The sequence below is a fragment of the Mytilus galloprovincialis genome, chromosome 4 (genome assembly GCF_965363235.1).
Source record: "Mytilus galloprovincialis chromosome 4, xbMytGall1.hap1.1, whole genome shotgun sequence".
NCBI lineage: Eukaryota > Metazoa > Mollusca > Bivalvia > Mytilida > Mytilidae > Mytilus > Mytilus galloprovincialis.
The window spans coordinates 95,837,440-95,859,007 of record NC_134841.1 but is presented as its reverse complement, the minus strand read 5'-3'; the positions used below and the strand labels follow the sequence as shown (position 1 = coordinate 95,859,007).

At 31.5% G+C, this 21,568-nt stretch overlaps 1 protein-coding gene across 3 annotated transcripts in view; it reads right to left on the bottom strand.

The window, feature by feature from the left end:
• Positions 1-6,753: 6,753 nt before the first annotated feature.
• Positions 6,754-21,568, bottom strand: part of LOC143073494 (putative E3 ubiquitin-protein ligase HECTD2) — a 43,718-nt gene continuing 28,903 nt past the window's right edge. For 2 of the 3 annotated variants that reach the window (XM_076249077.1, XM_076249078.1), the window contains 10 exons: positions 20,578-20,685; positions 20,205-20,337; positions 19,429-19,517; positions 18,458-18,619; positions 18,173-18,247; positions 17,425-17,512; positions 15,825-15,931; positions 14,543-14,658; positions 13,828-13,968; positions 6,754-12,835 (listed from right to left, as the gene is read on the bottom strand). In XM_076249077.1, the coding sequence (XP_076105192.1) occupies positions 12,715-12,835; positions 13,828-13,968; positions 14,543-14,658; positions 15,825-15,931; positions 17,425-17,512; positions 18,173-18,247; positions 18,458-18,619; positions 19,429-19,517; positions 20,205-20,337; positions 20,578-20,685 (1,140 nt within the window). In that variant the 3' untranslated portion in view covers positions 6,754-12,714. Of the gene's footprint in view, positions 12,836-13,827; positions 13,969-14,542; positions 14,725-15,824; positions 15,932-17,424; positions 17,513-18,172; positions 18,248-18,457; positions 18,620-19,428; positions 19,518-20,204; positions 20,338-20,577; positions 20,686-21,568 lie in introns of those variants that run through there. The other variant, XM_076249079.1, reaches the window with a different exon arrangement.

Here is a 21,568-nt window from a genome sequence, read left to right as displayed (position 1 = left end):
CCAATTGCTCTTCCAACATTTTTTTTCTATCAATAAAATATCAAAAACTCAATAAGCCGTCGGATAAATACAGATTCTTTTTTAATATTTTGAAGACAAAAGTGAAGTTTACGATTATTTATTGGAAAATGAAGATACGTCAGTTGGTAAACTATTTATTATTTATAATAGCATGTGCTCAATTTTGGCTTTTTTTCTCTATGATATCATTTCCTATAACTCAGTCATTTGATTTTTATTTTTTGTAATAATCTTAAATTGTACAAGAATTTGCCAATGTTTGTCTGGTATATGAGCAATAAGGACATCTTGAAGTAACTTGCTAAACTGATTTTTTTGTGTAAAGCAAAATTAGTATAAAGCAAAACACCAAACTGGTATATGTACGACGTCACTGCGTTGCTCACACTGTTTTTGACTTAATCCGTTGGTTGTGTTCTGATTGATACATATATCTGGGAGAACGAGATTTATTTGAGTGTAACTTGTTGTTAGCTTTGAAAAAACTTTTAGTTCTATTTCGGGTGCTCTGTGTTAAATTGCCTTAATATTAGTTGCTTTTTTGTGTCTCGACTTAAGACTAATATACTGGTATAACTTTTTAATCATGAAAATTGTGATGAATAGAGATATAGTTCGACAGCAAATATGATAAGCTTTATAACTGAGCATCTAAATCAGGCCTAAAAAATAAGTAAAGGAGCAAACATATTGTGACTCATCTCGCAACTACATGAACATGATGAAGTCATTGTCATAAATGGCGATTTTAACAAATTGGTTTAGTGTTTTTACCTAACGTCTTAAAAACTATGCCCTTTTTTTAATATTAAAAAGATAAGCAAATTTTTAAGTTCTACAAATAAATCAATAGGATCGAAATTGTCAATCAACTCCTTAAAGGGTTTCTTAAAATTACAATAAGTTACAGTGTGACACGTTTTTCTTTTTCATTACTGCTCATTATCTATAGAACTACATATTACGGAGCAACATCAACTTGGTCTTGCCAATACGATCAGCATGACACGTTCTTCCAAGTGGATACTTAAAAATTCCAAAGATCTTTTAGAGTACATACAATCTAACTCTCTTTCATCGTGTAATAGTATTAATAAAACATTTGACTTTTCTACACTTTACACAAGTATTCCACATTCCAAACTAAAAGACAAATTGAAAGAGTTGGTATTGCTTTGTTTCATATTATTAAGAGGCTGACTTCATGCAGACAGGAATTTCTTAGGAAGAAGGACAATAAGTTAGCAATATCATTTAACTCTACTTTCCTCTATATAGATGATGTTCTTTCAAAAGCTAAATAATTCAAAATTTGGTGACTATGTTGAACTCATCTATCCCATCGAACTAGAGATAAAGGATACTACAAATACAGGTAAGTCGACCTCATATCTTGACTTACATCTAGAAATTGACAATGAGGGTCGGTTGAAAACAAAACATTGCGACAAAAGAGATGATTTCAGCTTTCCAACTGTAAACTTTCCATTTCTAAGTAGCAACATTCCAGCAGCACCTGCATACGGGGTATATGTCTCCCAATTGATACGATATTCCCGTGCTTGCATTTCCTATCATGATTTTCTTGATAGAGGGTTGCTGATCACAAGGAAGCTATTAAACCAAAAGTTCCAAATGGTGAAGTTGAAATCATTCCTTCGTAAATTTTACGGACGCCATCACGAGTAATTGGTTGACAGTTATGGAATAACCGTTTCACAAATGATATCGAATATGTTCCTTACGTCGTAACTACAATCCCCTTCCCTTTCATGAATGTGACCTACCGAATTAGACTATTTACGGGATTTTTTATCACATAAGCAACACGACGGGTGTCACATGTGGAGCAGGATCTGCTTACCCTTCCGGAGCACCTGAGATCACCCCTAGTTTTTTGTGGGGTTCGTGTTGCTTATTCTTTAGTTTTCAATGTTGTGTCATGTGTACTATTGTTTGTCTGTTTGTCTTTTTTTCATTTTTAGCCATGGCGTTGTCAGTTTATTTTCGATTTATGAGTTTGACTGCCCCTCTGGTATTTTCGTCCCTCTTTTGTTTCCTGCACATGTGTAGTTTCCATGAACTCAGTAGGCAACGTATTGATTTCATTTGATCAAGTATATTTAATTCAATTATACAAAATTTACAGACCTGAGCAACACAGGGAGTCCATCCAGTCTTTAGATATAAATCCACCTTGCCATCACTCCGTAGTGCGTCGTCCGTCCTCTAAAGTTACGGTACTTAAACTACAGCTCGAGATTAGCCAAATGCTTCGGGTTGTGTAATGTTCTTGTACAAGAGTTTCATCTATTATAACATAATACATCTGGGTTTTAAGCGGCGCCCTGCAAGTGCTTGCCTTTCAAGTTTGTTTAAATAAACAGTAGATTACTAAGTATCGCTGTTCAAAGTGAAAAGTCATAAATCGATTAAGAGAAAACATATCCGAGTCACAAACTAAAACTAAGGAAAACACATCACTATAAGAGGAAAACAGAAACACTGAAAAGCAACAAAATCACACCAAACATACATAGAAACGGACTATCTGATAACAACTGCCATATATTGAATTTATAAAGAAAATATTAAGAAAAAAAGGATGGATTGAACCTGGTCTTGCGGCTTGCCAAACATTCCGCTTATATGACTATACTTTTTCTCTCGTCAAAATGACGAAGGCTAGTGCAAAATCGATTCAAATGAAATCTACTTGAATAATTGTGTTACTGATGTTGTTATAGCTTTTTTGATGAATTATGACGCAATTGTTCATTTTTATACTGATTTAGATCATAACATAATGTTGAACTCCTTATTCGTGTTATTGACAATTTTACCTATTACGTCTGTTGTTGTTTTTTCACACATCGTTGTCAATATAATGGAATTTTTTGCGAACGTCATACATATTGCATTTTGCAAGTGATAGATCCGTGTTTTGCTTGCTCGGATTATTAATATTAAAAACAATATAATTCTTGTATCTATTCTATATTCTCAAAAATACATATGTACAGTTATACTACAAATCTACAACTCTCAGTCTATGGCCGCATGTGCTGTCCTTATCTATGGTCATACATATTCATCAGCTACGTAGGCGTGTCAGAATCGTATCATACGCGATAATGACCAGCCAGTACACACTGTAATGATTTTATTAACCAGTATTAAAAAGATAAACATATCACAAGTGAGAGGTTTAGCTAGCTGTAAAACCAGGTTTAATCCACATTTTGTACATAAGAATGACTGAACCAAGACAGGAATATAGCAGTTGCTATCCTTCGTTTGATGTGTTTGAGCTTTTGATTATGCCATTTGGTTAAATATGGACTTTAACACATGCTGTTGTTGCTTCTTAATATTCAGTGATGGTACTAGTCGGTCACAATGTATTACTTTGCAACATATACTGATTAAAGAAACAAGTCTATTAATTCCATCATGGTAACGATCACCCTTTTCATATGCTGGTTATATATATATATATACTGTTTTTCCCAGTCTTATGGTGCTGACCTGTTTGGTAGACCGATTAAGATAGGTGCTATCTGTGTTCTCCGGTCTTTTATATACTGCGGATGCTATCTGGTTCACTGGCTGTGTGCGGATTTATGTTCTATGTTAATTTGTCTTCTCATGCTGGTCTGATTTTGACTTCTGAATTTTATCTGATGGAGGTCGATAGTTACTATCAACACAGTGCCAGAGGTGTTTATTTTTGGCCATACTAATCTCAGGGTCTGTTTTTATTTCTATGAAGTCAGAGCTCATACAATCTTGATAGCTTTGTGTTTGTTGTTTGTAGGTCTATCATCACGTTATACGCTGTACCTGTACGTTGCTTGGAAAGTAGTCAGTTGATGAAATTTGACTGTTTTTTAGCCAAGTTTATGTACATAAGATATTGTCAGGATTACATGGGATAATAGTTCATTATGGTTTTGTTTTTATGATAGAGAGATTTAAAAACAAATTGCACTTATTATGACTTATTTATCTTGTTTATGTATAGATTTATGTGTGGGTGATGATGTCCTCATAAATACACCTGGACTATTTGAATTTGACATTGACTTTATTTTAAATACTGATTTTTTTTCTCAATTAAATATGATGATTTGAACAATGATTTGGAGAGAAATCAGTGTGGCATATCAAATTGTAAGCATTCCAAAGAAACATAAAACGAAGTAGTTTTACTTTAATTCGTCAACTTATATATATAAGAGTTGATACCTTGACAGTTAATGTGGATTTTGTCATACGTGTTAGAACAAAAAGGTTAATGTTTCCAGGTAAATAAACTCATCATAGATACCAGGACTAAATTTTATATACGTAATTCTTTATAAAACTGCTGTGGAAACCAAAGTAAATAAAGAAAATCTGACAAGGACAGAAAATATTCAGAATGTCAAGATCTGCATTCAGTTTCTTGCATTTTTTGTTATTCACCAAAATAATCAGACGACTCCATAACCGAGTAATTGCCCTTAAATGTTTAGCTTATGTGGTAATGTTTTTGTCTATTATCTAGAAAACTTAAAAAGTCATAAAGAAAATGTTAATAATAACGACGCAGCCGAATAAAACAAAATTAATCAATAATACCATATCTTCAAAAAGGCATTATGATCAAAAGTAAAAGCAGAAAAATACTGAACTCCACCATTGATGACTCCTTAGGAGTAATTGTCCTTATAATATGAAGAGTTCTGATTTTTTGTTGTGTTTTATCATTTATTATCTCAAACTAAAACAGAAACTTTAAACAACAAACATAATCAGCAATACAAAATGTATAAAAATGTGAATGTGACCGAAAATGTTTGAAACTATCTGGAAAATAAACTATAAATAAAGGCAGCAGTATTAAATAGCCATAATTCAATTAAGGAAAATAAATCCGTGGGTAAACTTGTAGACTTTTTCACCTCTGTCAGATGAACCACTGGCACTGTTTCTTTTGTCAGTGTGGATTAAAATTATTTTAAAATCCTATGAATTGTCACTATAAACATACACGGCCACAATAACAACGCGGTGCACTAATAAATTCGGTTAGATAAAAATATTGAACCAATACTTTGTACACTGTACATATCATACCAACAATATATCTACACATATATTACCTTAGTCTTAATTGCCACAACGTTTTGGAATTTTGGGTCCTCAATGCTCTTTAACTTTGTACTTGTTTGGCCATATAACTATTTTCATCTAAGCGTCACTGATGAGTTTTATATAGACGAAACGCGCGTCTGGCGTATTAAACTATAAGCCTGGTACCTTTGATACTTTTTACACCTCTTGGTCGATGCCACTACTGGTGGACGTTTCGTCCCCGAGGGTATCACAAACCCAGTAGTCAGCACTTCGGTGTTGACATGAATATCAATTACATGGTCCATTTTATAAATTTCCTGATTACAAAACTATGAATTTTTCTCAATACTAAGGATTTTCTGAACCCAGGCATAGATGACCTGAGCTGTATTTGGCACGACGTTATGGAGTCTTATGTAGACGAAACGCGAGTCTGGCGTATTGAATTATAAGCCTGGTACCTGTGATAACTATTTACACCACTGGGTCGATGCCACTGGTGGTGGACGTTTCGTCCCCGAGGGTATCACCAGCCCAGTAGTCAACACTTCGGTGTTGACATGAAAATCAATAATGTGGTCATTTTTATAAATTTCCTGTGTACAAAACTTTGAAATATTTTCGAAAAACTAAGGATTTTCTTATCCGAGGCATAGATTTACCTTAGTCGTATTTGGCACAACTTTTTGGAATTTTGGATCCTCAATGCTCTTCAACTTTGTACTTGTTTGGCTTTATAAATATTTTGATATGTGCGTCACTGATGAGTCTTATGTAGACGAAACGCGCGTCTGGCGTACTAAATTATAATCCTGGTACCTTTGATAACTATATAAGAGGAAAACAACGGAACAAAAGAAACATTGAAATGTCTGATTGCTGGAAATTGATCATGGTTCGGTTCCTTCCGTGCAATACATTATTTGTTAATAACAATTCTCAAAAAAAGAAACTTTGATACTTAAATTTACCTTGATCGTAAATCTCTACTTCAAATCCTACAACCTATGTCAAACATAATGGACACCCTGCATGCTGCGTTCCACAGGTGTTACTGTTTAGGCCATTTTTTTGTAATATCTTTTTTTCAAGTGGCATGGCGTATTTATACACCCCAAAATTGTGTTATTGTGCTATAGTCATTATGTATTTTTGTCTTTCATTTGTGCTTATGCAATTAGTCTATAGAGTGTTTGCATGCCATTTTGTTTTAGACATATTATTTGTTAAGTTTATATATTGACTGCAGTACCCAAATTTGTGACATATTAACCTATTCTATCTTTTTTTTTGCTCAACAATTGTTGTCAATATAATGATATTTTATACAACTGTCATACAAGTGCGAGTTTTAGCTAGTAATAGAACCAAATTTAATCTACCATTTCCTACAAAAGTTACCAGGAATATAACAGTTGTTTTCCATTTGTTGAGGGACTTTATATTTTGAATTTTCCATAGATTTTGGTATTTTTGTTATCTTACTTTTTACGTGAGCAGAAATCTTTGTGTCCTCAAGTATTACATTGATTACATACAGAAAAGGACCATGACAATTTTTAAAAGTTCATCTTTAAAATAAGGCTCTACAATACAAAACTATAAAAATGATTGCATAAAACATTTTATTAGAAAGAAAATCACAATGCACAAAATAAACAATGATAGATAAGAAATAACAAAAGATTATATCACAGAACAAAATATTCTAAGAAAACAGAATTTTTGGTCTAGTTATTGCACAAAGCATCAAATGCTTAAAACTCCTTCCTTTAGTTTGGTCGTTTCATGTATTGTATATTTCTTCATTTTCAGAAATCATATATGATAATGAAATGTAAATATTCCAGATGAAGGGCTTTCTGTTTCAAATTAATTGAAGCAATATTGAAATTATTGGCTTTTACAATAGTTGATATCTGTGCACAATTTAAAGTCTTTGACATTTAAATATACTAAAATATTACAAATACCATAGAATTCTTATGGCTATTTTTTTGTGTTTAAAGAATAATTACATTGTGAAGTTTGACACAATAACATTAAATTTTGATTAAATCTTAATGTAAACAGAAATATTGGCACTATCAAAGTGTCCTGACTAGATCAATTAATTAGTAAATACATAAACACACATATCTACAAATACAGATATATCTTATGCGCTATCAACCATAGCACACATAGGTATAATGAAATGAGAGTTACTAATCATTAAATACAGACTCTTAAGAGCCTATTGTCCAAAAACAAGCGTACAGTAGCAAATATCAAACATTTTATCAAAAATCTAATTTACTTAAATCAAGACACTTTTTTCATTAAATTTTTTTTGTTGTAAATGGCATCTGCTGAAAATTTATTCATAAATTTTAGACTTTCATATATGTTATATATTATTGTCAATAAATTCTTTTTGCAGTTAATTAGTAAATCATTCATAGGCGGATCCAGGGGGGGGGGGGGCCTGGGGGGCCCATGCCCCCCTTTTGTGGAAAAAATTTGGTTGATTATATAGGGAATCACTGAAGCATGACTGAAGCGGCCCCCCCCTTAGGCCAGTCAGCGGGCCCCACCTTATGAAAAGTTCTGGATCCGCCACTGTCATTGTTGAAGACCTAGGCAATTTTTTAATATTTTTAATGAGAAATAAGGTTGCTGTCACATTGACATATACTTTTATCTGTTTTAATTTAACTCATTAGTTTGACTCTTGGATAGACAAATTGATGCAAGTACGTAAGTATGTTTTTTGCTGAAAGTCCCAGTAACAACATTGTCAATAATGTATTTTTTTAAATAGATGATACTGTAATCGTTGTGTACTGTTATCATTTTGTACACTCGGGAAAAACTTCCCAAGTTGGTGTATAAATAAATGAATTTGAATCAGCGATCAAATAAAATAATTATAGACCTAATCAAATCTTGGAAAAAATCAAGACAATCTAAATAGGTCTGTTTACTTGTTTTTCAGACATTATAACACTTGAAATGAATAGGAAAAATAAATGCAATTTTTTATCATGTTTATACAAAAAATATGATGAATTAATAACAATTTTAAAAGTGAATTATAGTATAAATTTTTCATTCACTATTGACTAGTGACTGCTGGACAAATTTGTAACAGTTGCCTTAAAAACGTTATGTTTTTTTGTGTCAAACTATTATTCAAAATTTTTTAATTCAATCAATGTAAACAAAGTTATTGATCAATCAATAATTTTTGTGACATGCAAACAGAAGAATTGTGTCATAGAAAAGTTACAGAAACGGAATGAATTTAAAAGTAGTCTATTACAACTGAAGAATTCCATTCTATAGTCGCCGTCACGTAAAATTGGCACCATATTTTTTGTCAACAAAAATTTAAATATCAGCCGCATTTACTCAAGATGATGTTTTTCATTTAGCTGAAGTAAAATCCTGTCCAAATATCCACTACTGTCCTACCTTTTATTATGTTTTCACTGTATAATCCTGAATGACCTTCACAATATTAAATTATTTACATTGTAAAACCGCCATCTTGGTTTCTATGAAGATCTCTTATTCCATAACATTCGTTACTCTCCGTTAATATCATTGTCATTGATGATACAGTTTACCGCGCTTTTTACGTAAAGATGATGAAAAGCTCAGAGAGACACAAGAAAATGGAGAGCACGTGGAACTCCACAGCAACACTTCCGATAATAACAATGTCAGATTCCACCATATAAAACAATCTTGGATTATGTGAAGGTCAGGATTATACAGTGCAAACACTATAAAAGGTAGGACAGTAGTGGATATTTGGACAGGATTTTTCTTCCCCCCAATTCAAAAACATGATCTTTAGTAAACGCGATCGATATTTAAGAAAATTTTGACAAAAAACATGGTGCCAATTTAAAGTGGCGACTATAGTAGATATTATCATACAGAAACTGTATTATTTATAATTCAGTAAGAATTAGTTATTAAATTGTTAAATAATATTTGAAAACTCTATGAGGTGAAAAGCTATAGGCATCAAAACAAAATGATACATCAGAAACCCAAAACAGTTAGATAATTTAGTAGAATCACTTATATATGGAGCTGCCTCATATAAATGGAGATATTTTACATATTATATAATCAATAATTCATTATCATAAAATAGAGTGGATTTTTTTGTAAGCATAACTAGGAATATGAAGGGTGTTTGTCATTTTAAAAATGGAGCCTTAGGCCCAAAAAAGATTTCACAAGAAGGGGAAAAAAGATAAATTTTTTCATCATAGGGCTTGCTGTTATATATTTTTCTTTAATAATCATGAGTTAACTCCAAAATATTTTTGATTATCAATAATAAATTAAGGATATTCTTCAAACAGGGCAAGTAATAGATTTGTGTTCATGATATTGTAGAATTACATACTGCAGTTCCATGTAAATTCTATATTTGACTGTATAATATAAATAATATAAATTTAACCTAAAATGAAGATAATTAAAAGAAAACATGTCAAAGGAGTAGGTCCAGTAAGACCCCTTTTTGGCCCCAAAATATAGCAGTTTTACAAAGTTGTTAAAATGTAAACTTTTAGTTATTTATTGGACAGTAGAATGCTTCTGCTCCATAAATATGGGCTGTTTTTGACATAACAATGCACATATATCGGGGACGAGCACCATAAAGTCATGCTAAATTACTGAAATCTTCACAATTCTAGCATTTTAGTTAAATTTTAGACGGTTTTCATGTAAAACGAAAGTGGCCGCATTCGTGTTCATCCTTAATATTGAAATGTAAGTTGTATTTTATGATAATACATAAAATATATATAATGGTTGAGGATGAACACGGATGCGGCCACTTTCAACTTTGACAAAAACCATCTGAAAAGTGACATTTTTCGGCATATTTGGTAGATTTTTCATTTTTGAGCTTGAATGGGACCGTTTTTAATGACTAAATCAGTTAAAATATTTCACATAAACTAATTGATTCAAATGAAATAGACACTTAAGTGTTTAAAAAGTGGTCAAAATATTTCGTCAGATGAACTTGAAATTTGAGGCCAAAATCGGTCCTTACCGGACCTACTCCTTTTATGATCACCTATTCACATAAGCTAGCCTTCAATAACTGGTCAGTAAAAGGACCAAGAATTGAAGATGTAAATGCACATTTGTAAACAACAGATTGTCTCTGAATACTTCAGAAATATTATATAATTAGTAAACCAAGATAGAATAACTATAATTAACATAATCTTAAATAATGAGATGTTTTGTAATAAATTTTTTTACAATCAATCACTAAAAATAATAAAATATCTGAATAATTTAGAAACAAATAAATAGGGGATATCACTTGATTATACATATTCAACATATACATAAATTGTTAAAACATATCACAGACTATTCATATGGACGGATCAACAATTCTTAGTACACTTCCACAGTAAAGTCAGGTGTGGGTCAATACTTTAATTTATCCCAAATTTTCTATCTCCTTCCTCTCCAATAATATATTTAAAAATGAAAAAAAAAAAGCTTTCTTCAAGGGGTGATGCAGTTTAAAAAAATAGACCATGGCAATATTTAACAGTATTTAAATCAATGATTTACCCTGTTTAACAATGATTCAACAAAATATCAATCAAACATCTTATATTAAACTCCTTTTTTTATCAGAGTAATATCAAAATTACCAGAACCTGAAAATCGTAATCATCTATGCAAATAAGAAAGCCAAAACAATTTCCAATAGTAATATACTATATTGCAGGTCTACAGTTTGATTATTTGAGTACTAAAAGGATACATAAAGCAATACAGGATCTGTCATTAATGCTATCACATACCAAAATAACTTGGAATGTCCATTTCAGCCATTCAAGCTTAGTTTGCAGGTTTCGGTTTGTGACCCAGATTCGTTTCAATTAAATGGATTTATGACTATTGAACAGTGGTATACTACAATTGCTTTTATTTATATTTGTTGAGGGTTAATACGGTGTCTGGTGAATATCTCATATCACATTCATTTTCATTATATATTCCTCAAAAAAGTATACACCCAGTACTAGGGATGTGCTGTTATATAAACCATCACATGCATAGATAAAGGGTCATATATTTCATCAATTTTAGAGTCTGCATCAAATCACTGATTATCAGGTGATTTATTAATAGAAATTAACCTTTACTACCTTTCCTTCTGCATGTCTTATTATACATAAAGAATAAAATCTGTGTTTCGTATCACAAATTTAACATGTAAAATAAGCAATTATCTCAATAAACCATGACTATATGGCAGGACCAAACAAACATTGCTTTTGAATTAAGATGTTCCAATGATAATACAACTGCAAACCATAGATATATCATCAAACTACCTAGTCACACATTAATCATCTATAAGTATTGCTTTTAGACTATTATCAAAGGGAGACAATAATCACCAATTCATAAGATAAGTGTTGATCATATAGAAAAACACACAAAATATTATTTTAGGTGGTGGTTCACATTCATTTCAATTTACACATACAAACACAATTTGAAAGTCAAAAACAAAATATATCTTTTCACATAAAATACTTGACTTTTCTATAACATCATAACTACATTTATTGTGATGTCATAGAACTTAAAACTATTTTATATTTTCCATTATAACACCTTCTGTAAAGATATACATGGAAAATTAAAAGTTCAAATGTCAGTGATATATCGGGCTATTTAAGACCCTCATTTCACCCTGTAAGTTATTCCATAGAAGTATGTAGGATATTCTTATGTGGACTAAAACTTTCACTTATCTGATCCCAAATATACATATGGTGTAGAAACATTTTAATTTTCAATTTTAGATTATATAGGTTTAAGTCCACAGTAAAATCAATTATTCTTCATACCGTTTATCGGGTTATTTTCACGCAAGGTTTTGTTAGTGGTTTGATTCCTAGAAGAGACAGTTAAATCTTTTCCATGTTTAAGGCTCCTATTTCACAGCTTTCATTGCACATTTCAATAGACAGTGATATGTTCACATAGGATAAATGTCATGACAAAATACCTGCCAATAACATGGCAAAAAATATACAAAATTCCCCGATAAACAGCATTAAAATTTATCGAAACAGCGTAAGAACCTCCACATTTCCCCCAAATATAAAATTAACTTTTTAATTGCTGTAACAGCTTAGTTGCTGCAAAAAAGGTTGAAATCTCTCCAAAAATGTTTTGACCTGGAATGAAATGTGACCTCATTTTGTAACTCACTACATATTCATCTTTAAATCAAAACCAGCTCAATATCTTTAGTAATAAAGAAAACAAATCTGTACTTAAGACAAATTTGTGAAGGAAGGAAGGAATGAGAGACAGAAGAAGGGTTTTATGCCAAAACAACTTTTCCAAGACTATTTCTTGGTCTACGGTAATATTACAATTAATACTGTCATAGATTCTTCTCCATTCAAAATAAATATCAAATATAAACATAACAATGTCAACTTGACCAGCAAGATGACTTCAGATTACTTCAGACAAAACAATTCACTTTACTCAAGCATGCACTATGGATTACTCCAGTCCAAATCCTTCAGCATTCTCAATAGCAGTCAACAATTTCTGTCTCAGAGACTTTTTAGATTTGTAGCCTGGTAGTACTAGTTGGTTAAAACAGGTATGTGCCATAGGTAATCTGAAATTAAAATTTGAATCTTATATAGTATTATACCACACATTGTCAAGTGATTTACTTTTGCAGAATGATTTTTGTCGAGCCTTTCGACTTAAGTAAAAAAAGCCAGACATAGTGATCCTATATTCTGTCAGCGTTGTTGTGGGTGTTGTGGGCATTGTTGGCGGCGGCATCCACAAATATTCACTCTGTGGTTAAAGTTTTTAAAATTTTAATAACTTTCTTAAACCATCCTGGATTTATACGAAACTAAGACAGAAACTTGCTTATGTTCATAATATAGTATCCAGAAATAAATTTTGTAAAAATAGAATTCCATTTTTTCCATTTTTTACTTATAAATGGACTAAGTTTTTCTGCCAGGAAACATTACATTCACTCTGTGGTTAAAGTTTTTTTTAAATTTTAATAACTTTCTTAAACTATCCTTGATTTGTACCAAACATGGACAGAAGCTTGTTTATGGTCATAAGATAGTATCCAGAAGTAAATTTTGTAAAAAAAAAAATCCACATGTTACTTATAAATGGACTCAGATTTTCTTCCAGTTAACATTACATACAGTCTGCAGTTAAAGTTTTTAAACATTTATTAGATTCATAAACTATCCTGAATATTTACCAAACTTGAACAGAAGCTTCTAACAATCAAAAGATAGTATTGAGAGGAATATTTTATTGATTTTTTTCCTCATTTTTGTTGAGTCTGCGATTAACAGCAAAAGTAGGCGAGACACTGGGTTCCTCAGAACCCTTACAATTTCTTTTGCAGTAAATGCATTCATAATTTAAATTTTCCAATCTGTTCAGTTTCAGTGGAAATTTGGTTGATTTGTAACTTTTTATTCAAGGGGCAAAACAAGATGGCCTAATAATAGTCCTTTCCCTTTGTGCCTTTATAAAGTGACTTCAAAATTATGCTTTTGTCACATTTGCTGATCAAGGTACATGTATTTAACAGAGAAAAATGTAGCTAGTTAATAGAAAACTTACAGATCACTGCCACTAACTCTGGATATTTTAAACTGCATTTCACTCATACCACCAATAGGTATCCTGTCACTGCCAGTGGTAAACAATAAAAACTTCTTCTGTAAGTCTAATGGAAAGCTGAATAATATGTCCCAGAAATTCCTGAAAAATTAAACACATCACTTTTGTAAGTCAAATGAAAACTGAATAATGTCCCAAAAATACTTGAAAATTTGCAAAAAATCAATATGTTGTATTAAGCAGGGTGTTGGAATACTCAGTTTTTTCTGCAAAGGTAGGAATATTTTAGGACCAAAAATATGTGTCGGTTAAAGCAAGATGTTGGAATACTCAGGTGTTGGATGAGACAGGCTACACTGTATATGAGTCAAACTTCTAAACATTATTATTCTGTTTTTCTATTTTTGATGTTTATTAGCATTTTGTACAATTTGTATAAAAAAGTGAAGGTTTTGTATTAATGTCCAACCCTCTCACTTTTTATCACACAATTAATTATTCTATGATAGAATAATTTATTGTTTAAGCACTTTGAGCTATACATATTATGGTTGTCAGTTTTTGTTGGCAGAGGAAGTCACCAGAGAGAACTATGTCCTCCAGCAGGAAAACTTATTTAATTTAATTTGGTTGGGTTGTTGTCTCTTTGACATATTCCCCATTTCCATTCTAAATCTTATTTTAAACATTACATTATAATTTGTGTAGAACTTACTTGATAGCGGGATCGTTACTACTGTACCCATCATATACAGTCACTTTCTTCAGTTCCTTCATATCTAGGTTAGGATTACCACAAACTAACATTTCTACTTCCTGTGGTCGCAACATCTAACAAAGAAAACACAGGTTAGGATTACCACAAACTAACATTTCTACTTCCTGTGGTCGCAACATCTTACAAAGCAAACACAAATTTAGATAGAAAACTATACATTTCAAAATCAGGCAAAATCTAAACTTTCTATAAAAAAGAACAACAAAAAAACTTCAATATTTGTTTTTATATGTCTTAATTAGTATCAATTCTTCAACTTTGCATTAACTGTATTTTGAAAGACATGCACAAATTAAATGTTCCTGACAATATGCTTTAAATTTGTGGAATTAGGGTGATCACTGTCAAAAATACATAATAATGAAAAAACTTCAGACTTGTTTGGCTTGTGGATGCCAGGTTGTATATGCTATGACTCAATAAATATGGCTGGTTTATTACTTTTGTATCTGTCATACACATTAAGTTTGTCTCTGCACTTGTATTTGTCATAAAAAAACAAGTAAAACTGTGAGCAGTAACCGTGAGCTACTGCTCACTGATGATACCTGTGCAGAAATATTTCGGTAAACAGAAAGTTTTTGAGTGAAAAATCTGAAAACACATCATACAGTATAGCTGACTTATATATAAACCCTGAAACCAATTTTCAGAAATCCTTGTATTGTAAATCCTGAGAAAAATGTGATGAAAATTTTTAACTTTGCTATCATGTGTAAAGTGATACAAGCTTTCGGTAAACAGGAAGTTGTTGAGTGATGAATCTGAAAGCACATCACATTTTATAGCTTACATATATAAACCCTGAAACCCAAATTTCAGAAATCCTTGTATTGCAGTTCCTGAGAAAAATGTGATGAAAATTTTCAACTTGACTATCATGTGTAAAATATAAGTGTTCCGTAAACAAGAAGTTGTTGAGTGTAAATCTGAAAACGCGTCACACGATATAACTGACTTATATCAAACCGGAAACCAAATTTCAGAAATCCTTATCAGAAATTGTTCCAGAGAAAAATGTGACAAAAATATTCATGGGACGAACAGACTGAAGGATGGTCAGACAGAGGTTAAACAGTATACCCCTACTTTTTTTAAAACAACAAGTGAAGTATTTCAATTGATTGATTGATTGCTTAGGCTGAGTACAGTAATCATGCTTAAAATTTTAAAGGCAAGGTAAGATATTTCCATATATATATATATATATAGTACTTACAATCAAAGCATTTGATGCACAAACACTGTGGAAACCATGATAAAATGCTTGGAATTGTGGGTAAATTGATCTATTCAAAACCCAATCAACATACAACTGTACATATTCTACAAAAAAAAAAACAAAAAAAAAACTGTATATACTCAAGATATTGATGCACAAACACTGTGGAAACCATGGTAACATGCTTGGAATTGTGGGTAAATTGATCTATTCAAAACCTAATCAACATACAACTAAATATTCTACAGAAAAATAAAAATAAAAATAAAAACCATATATACTCAAGATAAATGATATACTGTCTTTTTTTTAATTGTTAACTAATTTTACATTTTGTTGGAATAATTTTCACCTAACAATCTTGTAGGTATAAATTTTTTAATTGCAGTTTTTTATAACTGTTGTACACCAAGTGGTGACTACTTGCAATAAATTGGTTCACACATATTTGATATCCAGTATTAGTATAAGCTGTAAAATTCATGCTCACCAATTTGACTCAAATTCTCATATATTTGATTTATAACATACTAAAACGTTTAATCCAAATTTTGATGTCAACTGAAGGGGGTCTCATTGGGGGGTTCTGATCCCAGATCCCACTTACTGTATGTTAGATTCCCTTAGCCCGCTTACACTATGTACATAAGCAATTTTCATTTTTATACGCCCGTCAAAATTTTGACGGGACGTATTATGGTATACAAATGTCCGGTGTCCGTCCGTCTGTCCGTCTGTCCGGCGTAAACATGTCGCACCGTAACTTGAGAACGACTTATCCAAATTTCATGAAACTTTATGTAGTTGTTTCTTATGATGGTCAAATGATCTGTATACTTTTTGGTGAAAATAAGATTTAAACTTTTTGAGTTACGGCACTTTGTAACTAAAACAGGGGTGTGTTTTTTTTTCACATGTCGCACCGTATCTCAAAAACGTTTCTTGATTATTGCTTAAAACTTTACACACTTCTTAGTTATATTAATCTTAATATCTGTATACTTTTTGGTGATGATTCAAAATTTCATTTTTGAGTTTTTGAGTATTTTGTAAAAAAGGGAGAGGTTTTTTTTACATGTCGTGCTGTATCTCAAAAACGATTTATGATTATTGCTTAAAACTTTACACACTTCTTTGTTATATTAATCTAAAGATCTGTATACTTTTTGGTGATGATTAAAAATTTCATTTTTGAGTTTTTGAGTATTTTGTAAAAAAGGGGGAGGTTTTTTTTACATGTCGCGCTGTATCTCAAAAACGATTTATGATTATTGCTTGAAACTGTACACCGCTCATGGCGCAGCTGTTTATTTTGTAATTGCTCGTGTCCCTCTAGACATCATTTCCCATTTTCACGGCACAATAATTTGACTTTCTCTTGTCACGTTTACAAAAAATCCGCAGTCCCGAGTCACGTTTTGACCCCAAATGAGACCCAAACTAAAGGATGGAGGTTCAAACTCTCTACTAATATAACACATCACATGAAATAGCATGAATGAATGGAATATATAAAACCATCTAACAAAGACACATATGTTTATTGACATTTTCTTTCCTTCATGAATGAGTTGGTATTACAAGTAAATCACCCTACCTTCCCTATTGGCTTTAGTGACAGATATATCAGCACCACCTGGCTTTAATTCTACAGTTTTAACAGATCCAAATTCAGACTGAGATACCTGTGTAAAAATAGAAAGACATAATAAGAATAGGAGGATTATAATTCTTATACAATTAGCATGTCTACAAATACTTCAATGTTATTGGTTCATTAGAAACTTTTTTACTAGCCTATATGAACAATATGTCCTTTCACCCTGATACACATGAACAAAATAATGAGGTTCTATGAAAAATTAAATTAAATGAAAAAGAAAATATCTACAGGCTTTTAATGTGTTAATTGGGCTGCTGGACTTGCAAACAATTCCAGTTTACACATACATGCTTTAGAAAAATGTGTTCTAATCTAAAAATAACTTGTGTAATGAGAGTTTCTTTTGTTTACATTTTTTTAAAGGCAATGAAAGACAGTATTTACAGGATGACCTTGCCAGTTTTACCAATCATTTCAACATAAACTCCTGCATATAATAACCTTCAAAAACATGTGAATCAGTTGTCCTCGAATATTAAAATAAAATAAAAAGATAAAAGAAACAAAAAAAATAATATTGTTTATCGACAAAAAAATAATTTTGTTTTATTTCATATCTTCACTCTGGACATAAGTCAATTTTTTTTAATGTAGGTTTAAATCAGTTATAGTTTTGACAAGATAAAAGATTTTGGACTGGTTAATTTCTTATTAAAAAGGCACACAGTTAAACAAAAGTTACCTGAAAGGTTAAACCAAAATCATCTTCTACATCACCATCATAAATCAACAAATCTTTCAAACCACTAGCTACTTCCTGTAAAGAAATTCGATATTAGCAAAGATTTTTAAAGATGTTACAGTTTTATCTATTTATCTATAAAAAAAGTTTTATGTGTTTTAAAAATAAACTCTCACCAACATCAATTTATTAATAATATCCCACTTTGTCATTGATAAAATGATGATAACAATTCATATTTCTCTGTTTAACATGTATTTGAGGATCAACATTTATTATACATACCGGTTGGACGGTTTTGAGATCATTTACAGTTAATGGTGTGACTCCAACAACAGCTCTGGGGTTATTATATGGTACTACAGCAGGGCTCAGCAACTTCTTGTAACAACAGGCAGGAAATCTTATATCCAGTATGATACTATTGTAAACTGCTAAACCCATTAACTTATAAGTGTTAAGGATTATTTTACAAGGTGCAAGTGATTAAAATAGTCATCATACAAATGACTGTAAATTATTATTATATTGATGTTTTGGGAGGCGACTTTCCTGGTATCTCAATAATTGTGCTCTTTGCTAAAAGTATAAAAGTGTCTGTATAAAAAAATTCCAGTTTGATTTCTGTATGAGCAACACATGTTTCTAGTATAACCTTACTGAGGTTCACTGAAGATTAAACTTTAGTGAATCAAAACAATTATATTATGTCTGACAACATCACATCCTTTACCAAAATCCAGATCCCCCTCGTTTATATTATGTCTGACAGCATCACATCCTTTACCAAAATCCAGATCCCCCTCGTTTGTTTTATTTATAAAGATAAGACAATACATGGCACTATTTTCTGTTTGGAGAGACATTACATAAACCAATAAAACAATATTTTCAAAATTATTATATCACCTGATCTTTAAAGGTATGAATCTAAAAAAACAAATCCTCAGGGTCCTGAACAGAACCCGGAATAGGAAATAAAATTAAACAACTATGATTTCCAAAACACAAGTCCAAGATTTGTGTACTTTTTATCAGATTTCATTGAGAAAATTCAAGGGGCCTTATCAGAAAATTCAAAACTGTCTTCAAGTTGCAAGCGAGTCTTAATATCAAAATTTGTTAATCTTAAGATCAGAAATTGTTTAACAAACAATAAGTTTACACACTCATACCAGAGTGAAGTTATAAACAATGAAAATATACACAAAATTTAAATGAAACAAGTGACTTCTGTCACGTCTGAAGAAGGATACAACTCCTACCAGGTTAAATTCTTGGTAGGTTTCACACTGAGCAGAACTAAACCAATGTACACCAGCCTTCTTGTCATATGTAAACATACCTGAAAAATACATCATAAATTATAGCTTTAGGTAAAAATATATAAAATTTATGTTAGGGGCTTATATTTGATGACATTTGCTGCACATCATTCTGTAACGTATGGTAGAGCGAGGTTTGAAAACAAAAAAATGAAAACCATCCAGAAAAATTGACCTGATCTTATTGCTTCAAAGATGTTATTATCAAGTGGAAACACCTTGAAGGCAATATTTCCAAACCTTAAATGTATTATTATAATAAACATAACATAATATAGCTCTCTCTAGAAACATCAGTTTTTATAAGGAATCTTCTAAACAGCTGTTCCTTTAAAACATACATGGTACCCAGGGAAGGCACTTATAACCTTGCGTAGCCACCTATAGAGGCAAATCAAAACTTCACATTTCACCAATGCAAAAACAAAGATGACACCTACCCATAGCTGAGACTCAGATGTGTCTTCCCTGGGTTCGATGTATGTTTTTTTATGGAAGAGCCCTCTTATAGTTTGCTGTTTTTTATGTGTTATAACAGTTGCAAACATCAACTTGAATTTGCAGAGTTTTGATGTACAATGTAGCTTATAGCTTGATTACTTATCCATACAAATTTAAATCATTCACTTTACAAATTAGGGCTTGCAAACATAGATTTTGGCTGTTTTTCTTGCATATCTATATATAGTATATATTGATCATCTCACCATAATCCGAATGAAATATTTGGCGTAGTAGGAGAAGAAACCATTCTTTCGTCAGTCCTCCCATATCAAGACCTGGTTCACCAACAAATGTAACTTTCAGTTTCTTTTTTAAATCATGCTGTTTTTCTGCAATCTGTGAAATTTCAGATTGAACATACAAAAAGTCATAACATCTCATTATGACAACTTATTTAAAATTGTAATGAATTAAATAGTAAAACTTGAGTAACATGGAAAATTATTTAGCATAACAAATTTTTAAAAACAAATCATGAACTTCAACACAATAAGTCTAAGGACATTTGACGTGTTCACAGAATTGTTTTTACAATCCACATAACAATGTATGCAATAAATATATATCAAACATTACCTCATTTAAAGAGTCGGAGACCAGATACGCTCTCCTAATGTTTAGGTTCAGAAACAACATCCCTACATCTGGTAGTTGTCGTCTTTGCACCTTGGCCACTAAACTTCTCTGTAAAATATATGTTCTTTAGTGAACTACAACATGGCCATAAAATAAGACAAATCTCAACCTGGGACCAAATGATGTAGAAGTTCGCATGTATAGGTCACTGAATTGCCTTCAACATGTATAGGTCACTGAATGACCTTCACCATGTATAGGTCACTGAATGGCCTTCAACATGCGTCTAACCAGTCTTTAATCTTACTCAATGCATGCTTAGCAGATAAGCAATTAATATCAATTTTGAATTATTGACTTAGCTGAGGATTAAACCCACAACTTTAAAAAAAGATTTGGAGAGCAATTTTCTAAACTTACACTTTTTGTATTGAAGTAAGAAATAACATACAATTTAAAAATAAAATGAATAAATGGCCAACAAGTATAACAGTATAATCATTTCTATAAAAATTCTTCAACATCAGAGTTAACATCCCAGTCTTTAATTTGATCAGGGAACAATTGATATCTTAAAATCTCATTCAATTTTTTTGTTGCCAGAATCATAAATATTTCTATGTCTGTATGAACAAAGTTTTCTTGTCTTTCATCATCATATCAAAGCATAAGAAAGTTTTGGCCTCCAAATTTTAATGTAAAAAAGAAGATGTGTATGATTGTCAATGAGACAACTCTTCACAAGAGACCAAACGACACATAATTGCCAATGAGACAACTCTTCACAAAAGACCAAATGACACATGATTGTCAATGAGACAACTCTTCACAAGAGACCAAATGACACATGATTGTCAATGAGACAACTCTTCACAAGAGACCAAACGCCACATGATTGTCAATGAGACAACTCTTCACAAGAGACCAAACGCCACATGATTGTCAATGAGACAACTCTTCACAAGAGACCAAACGCCACATGATTGTCAAT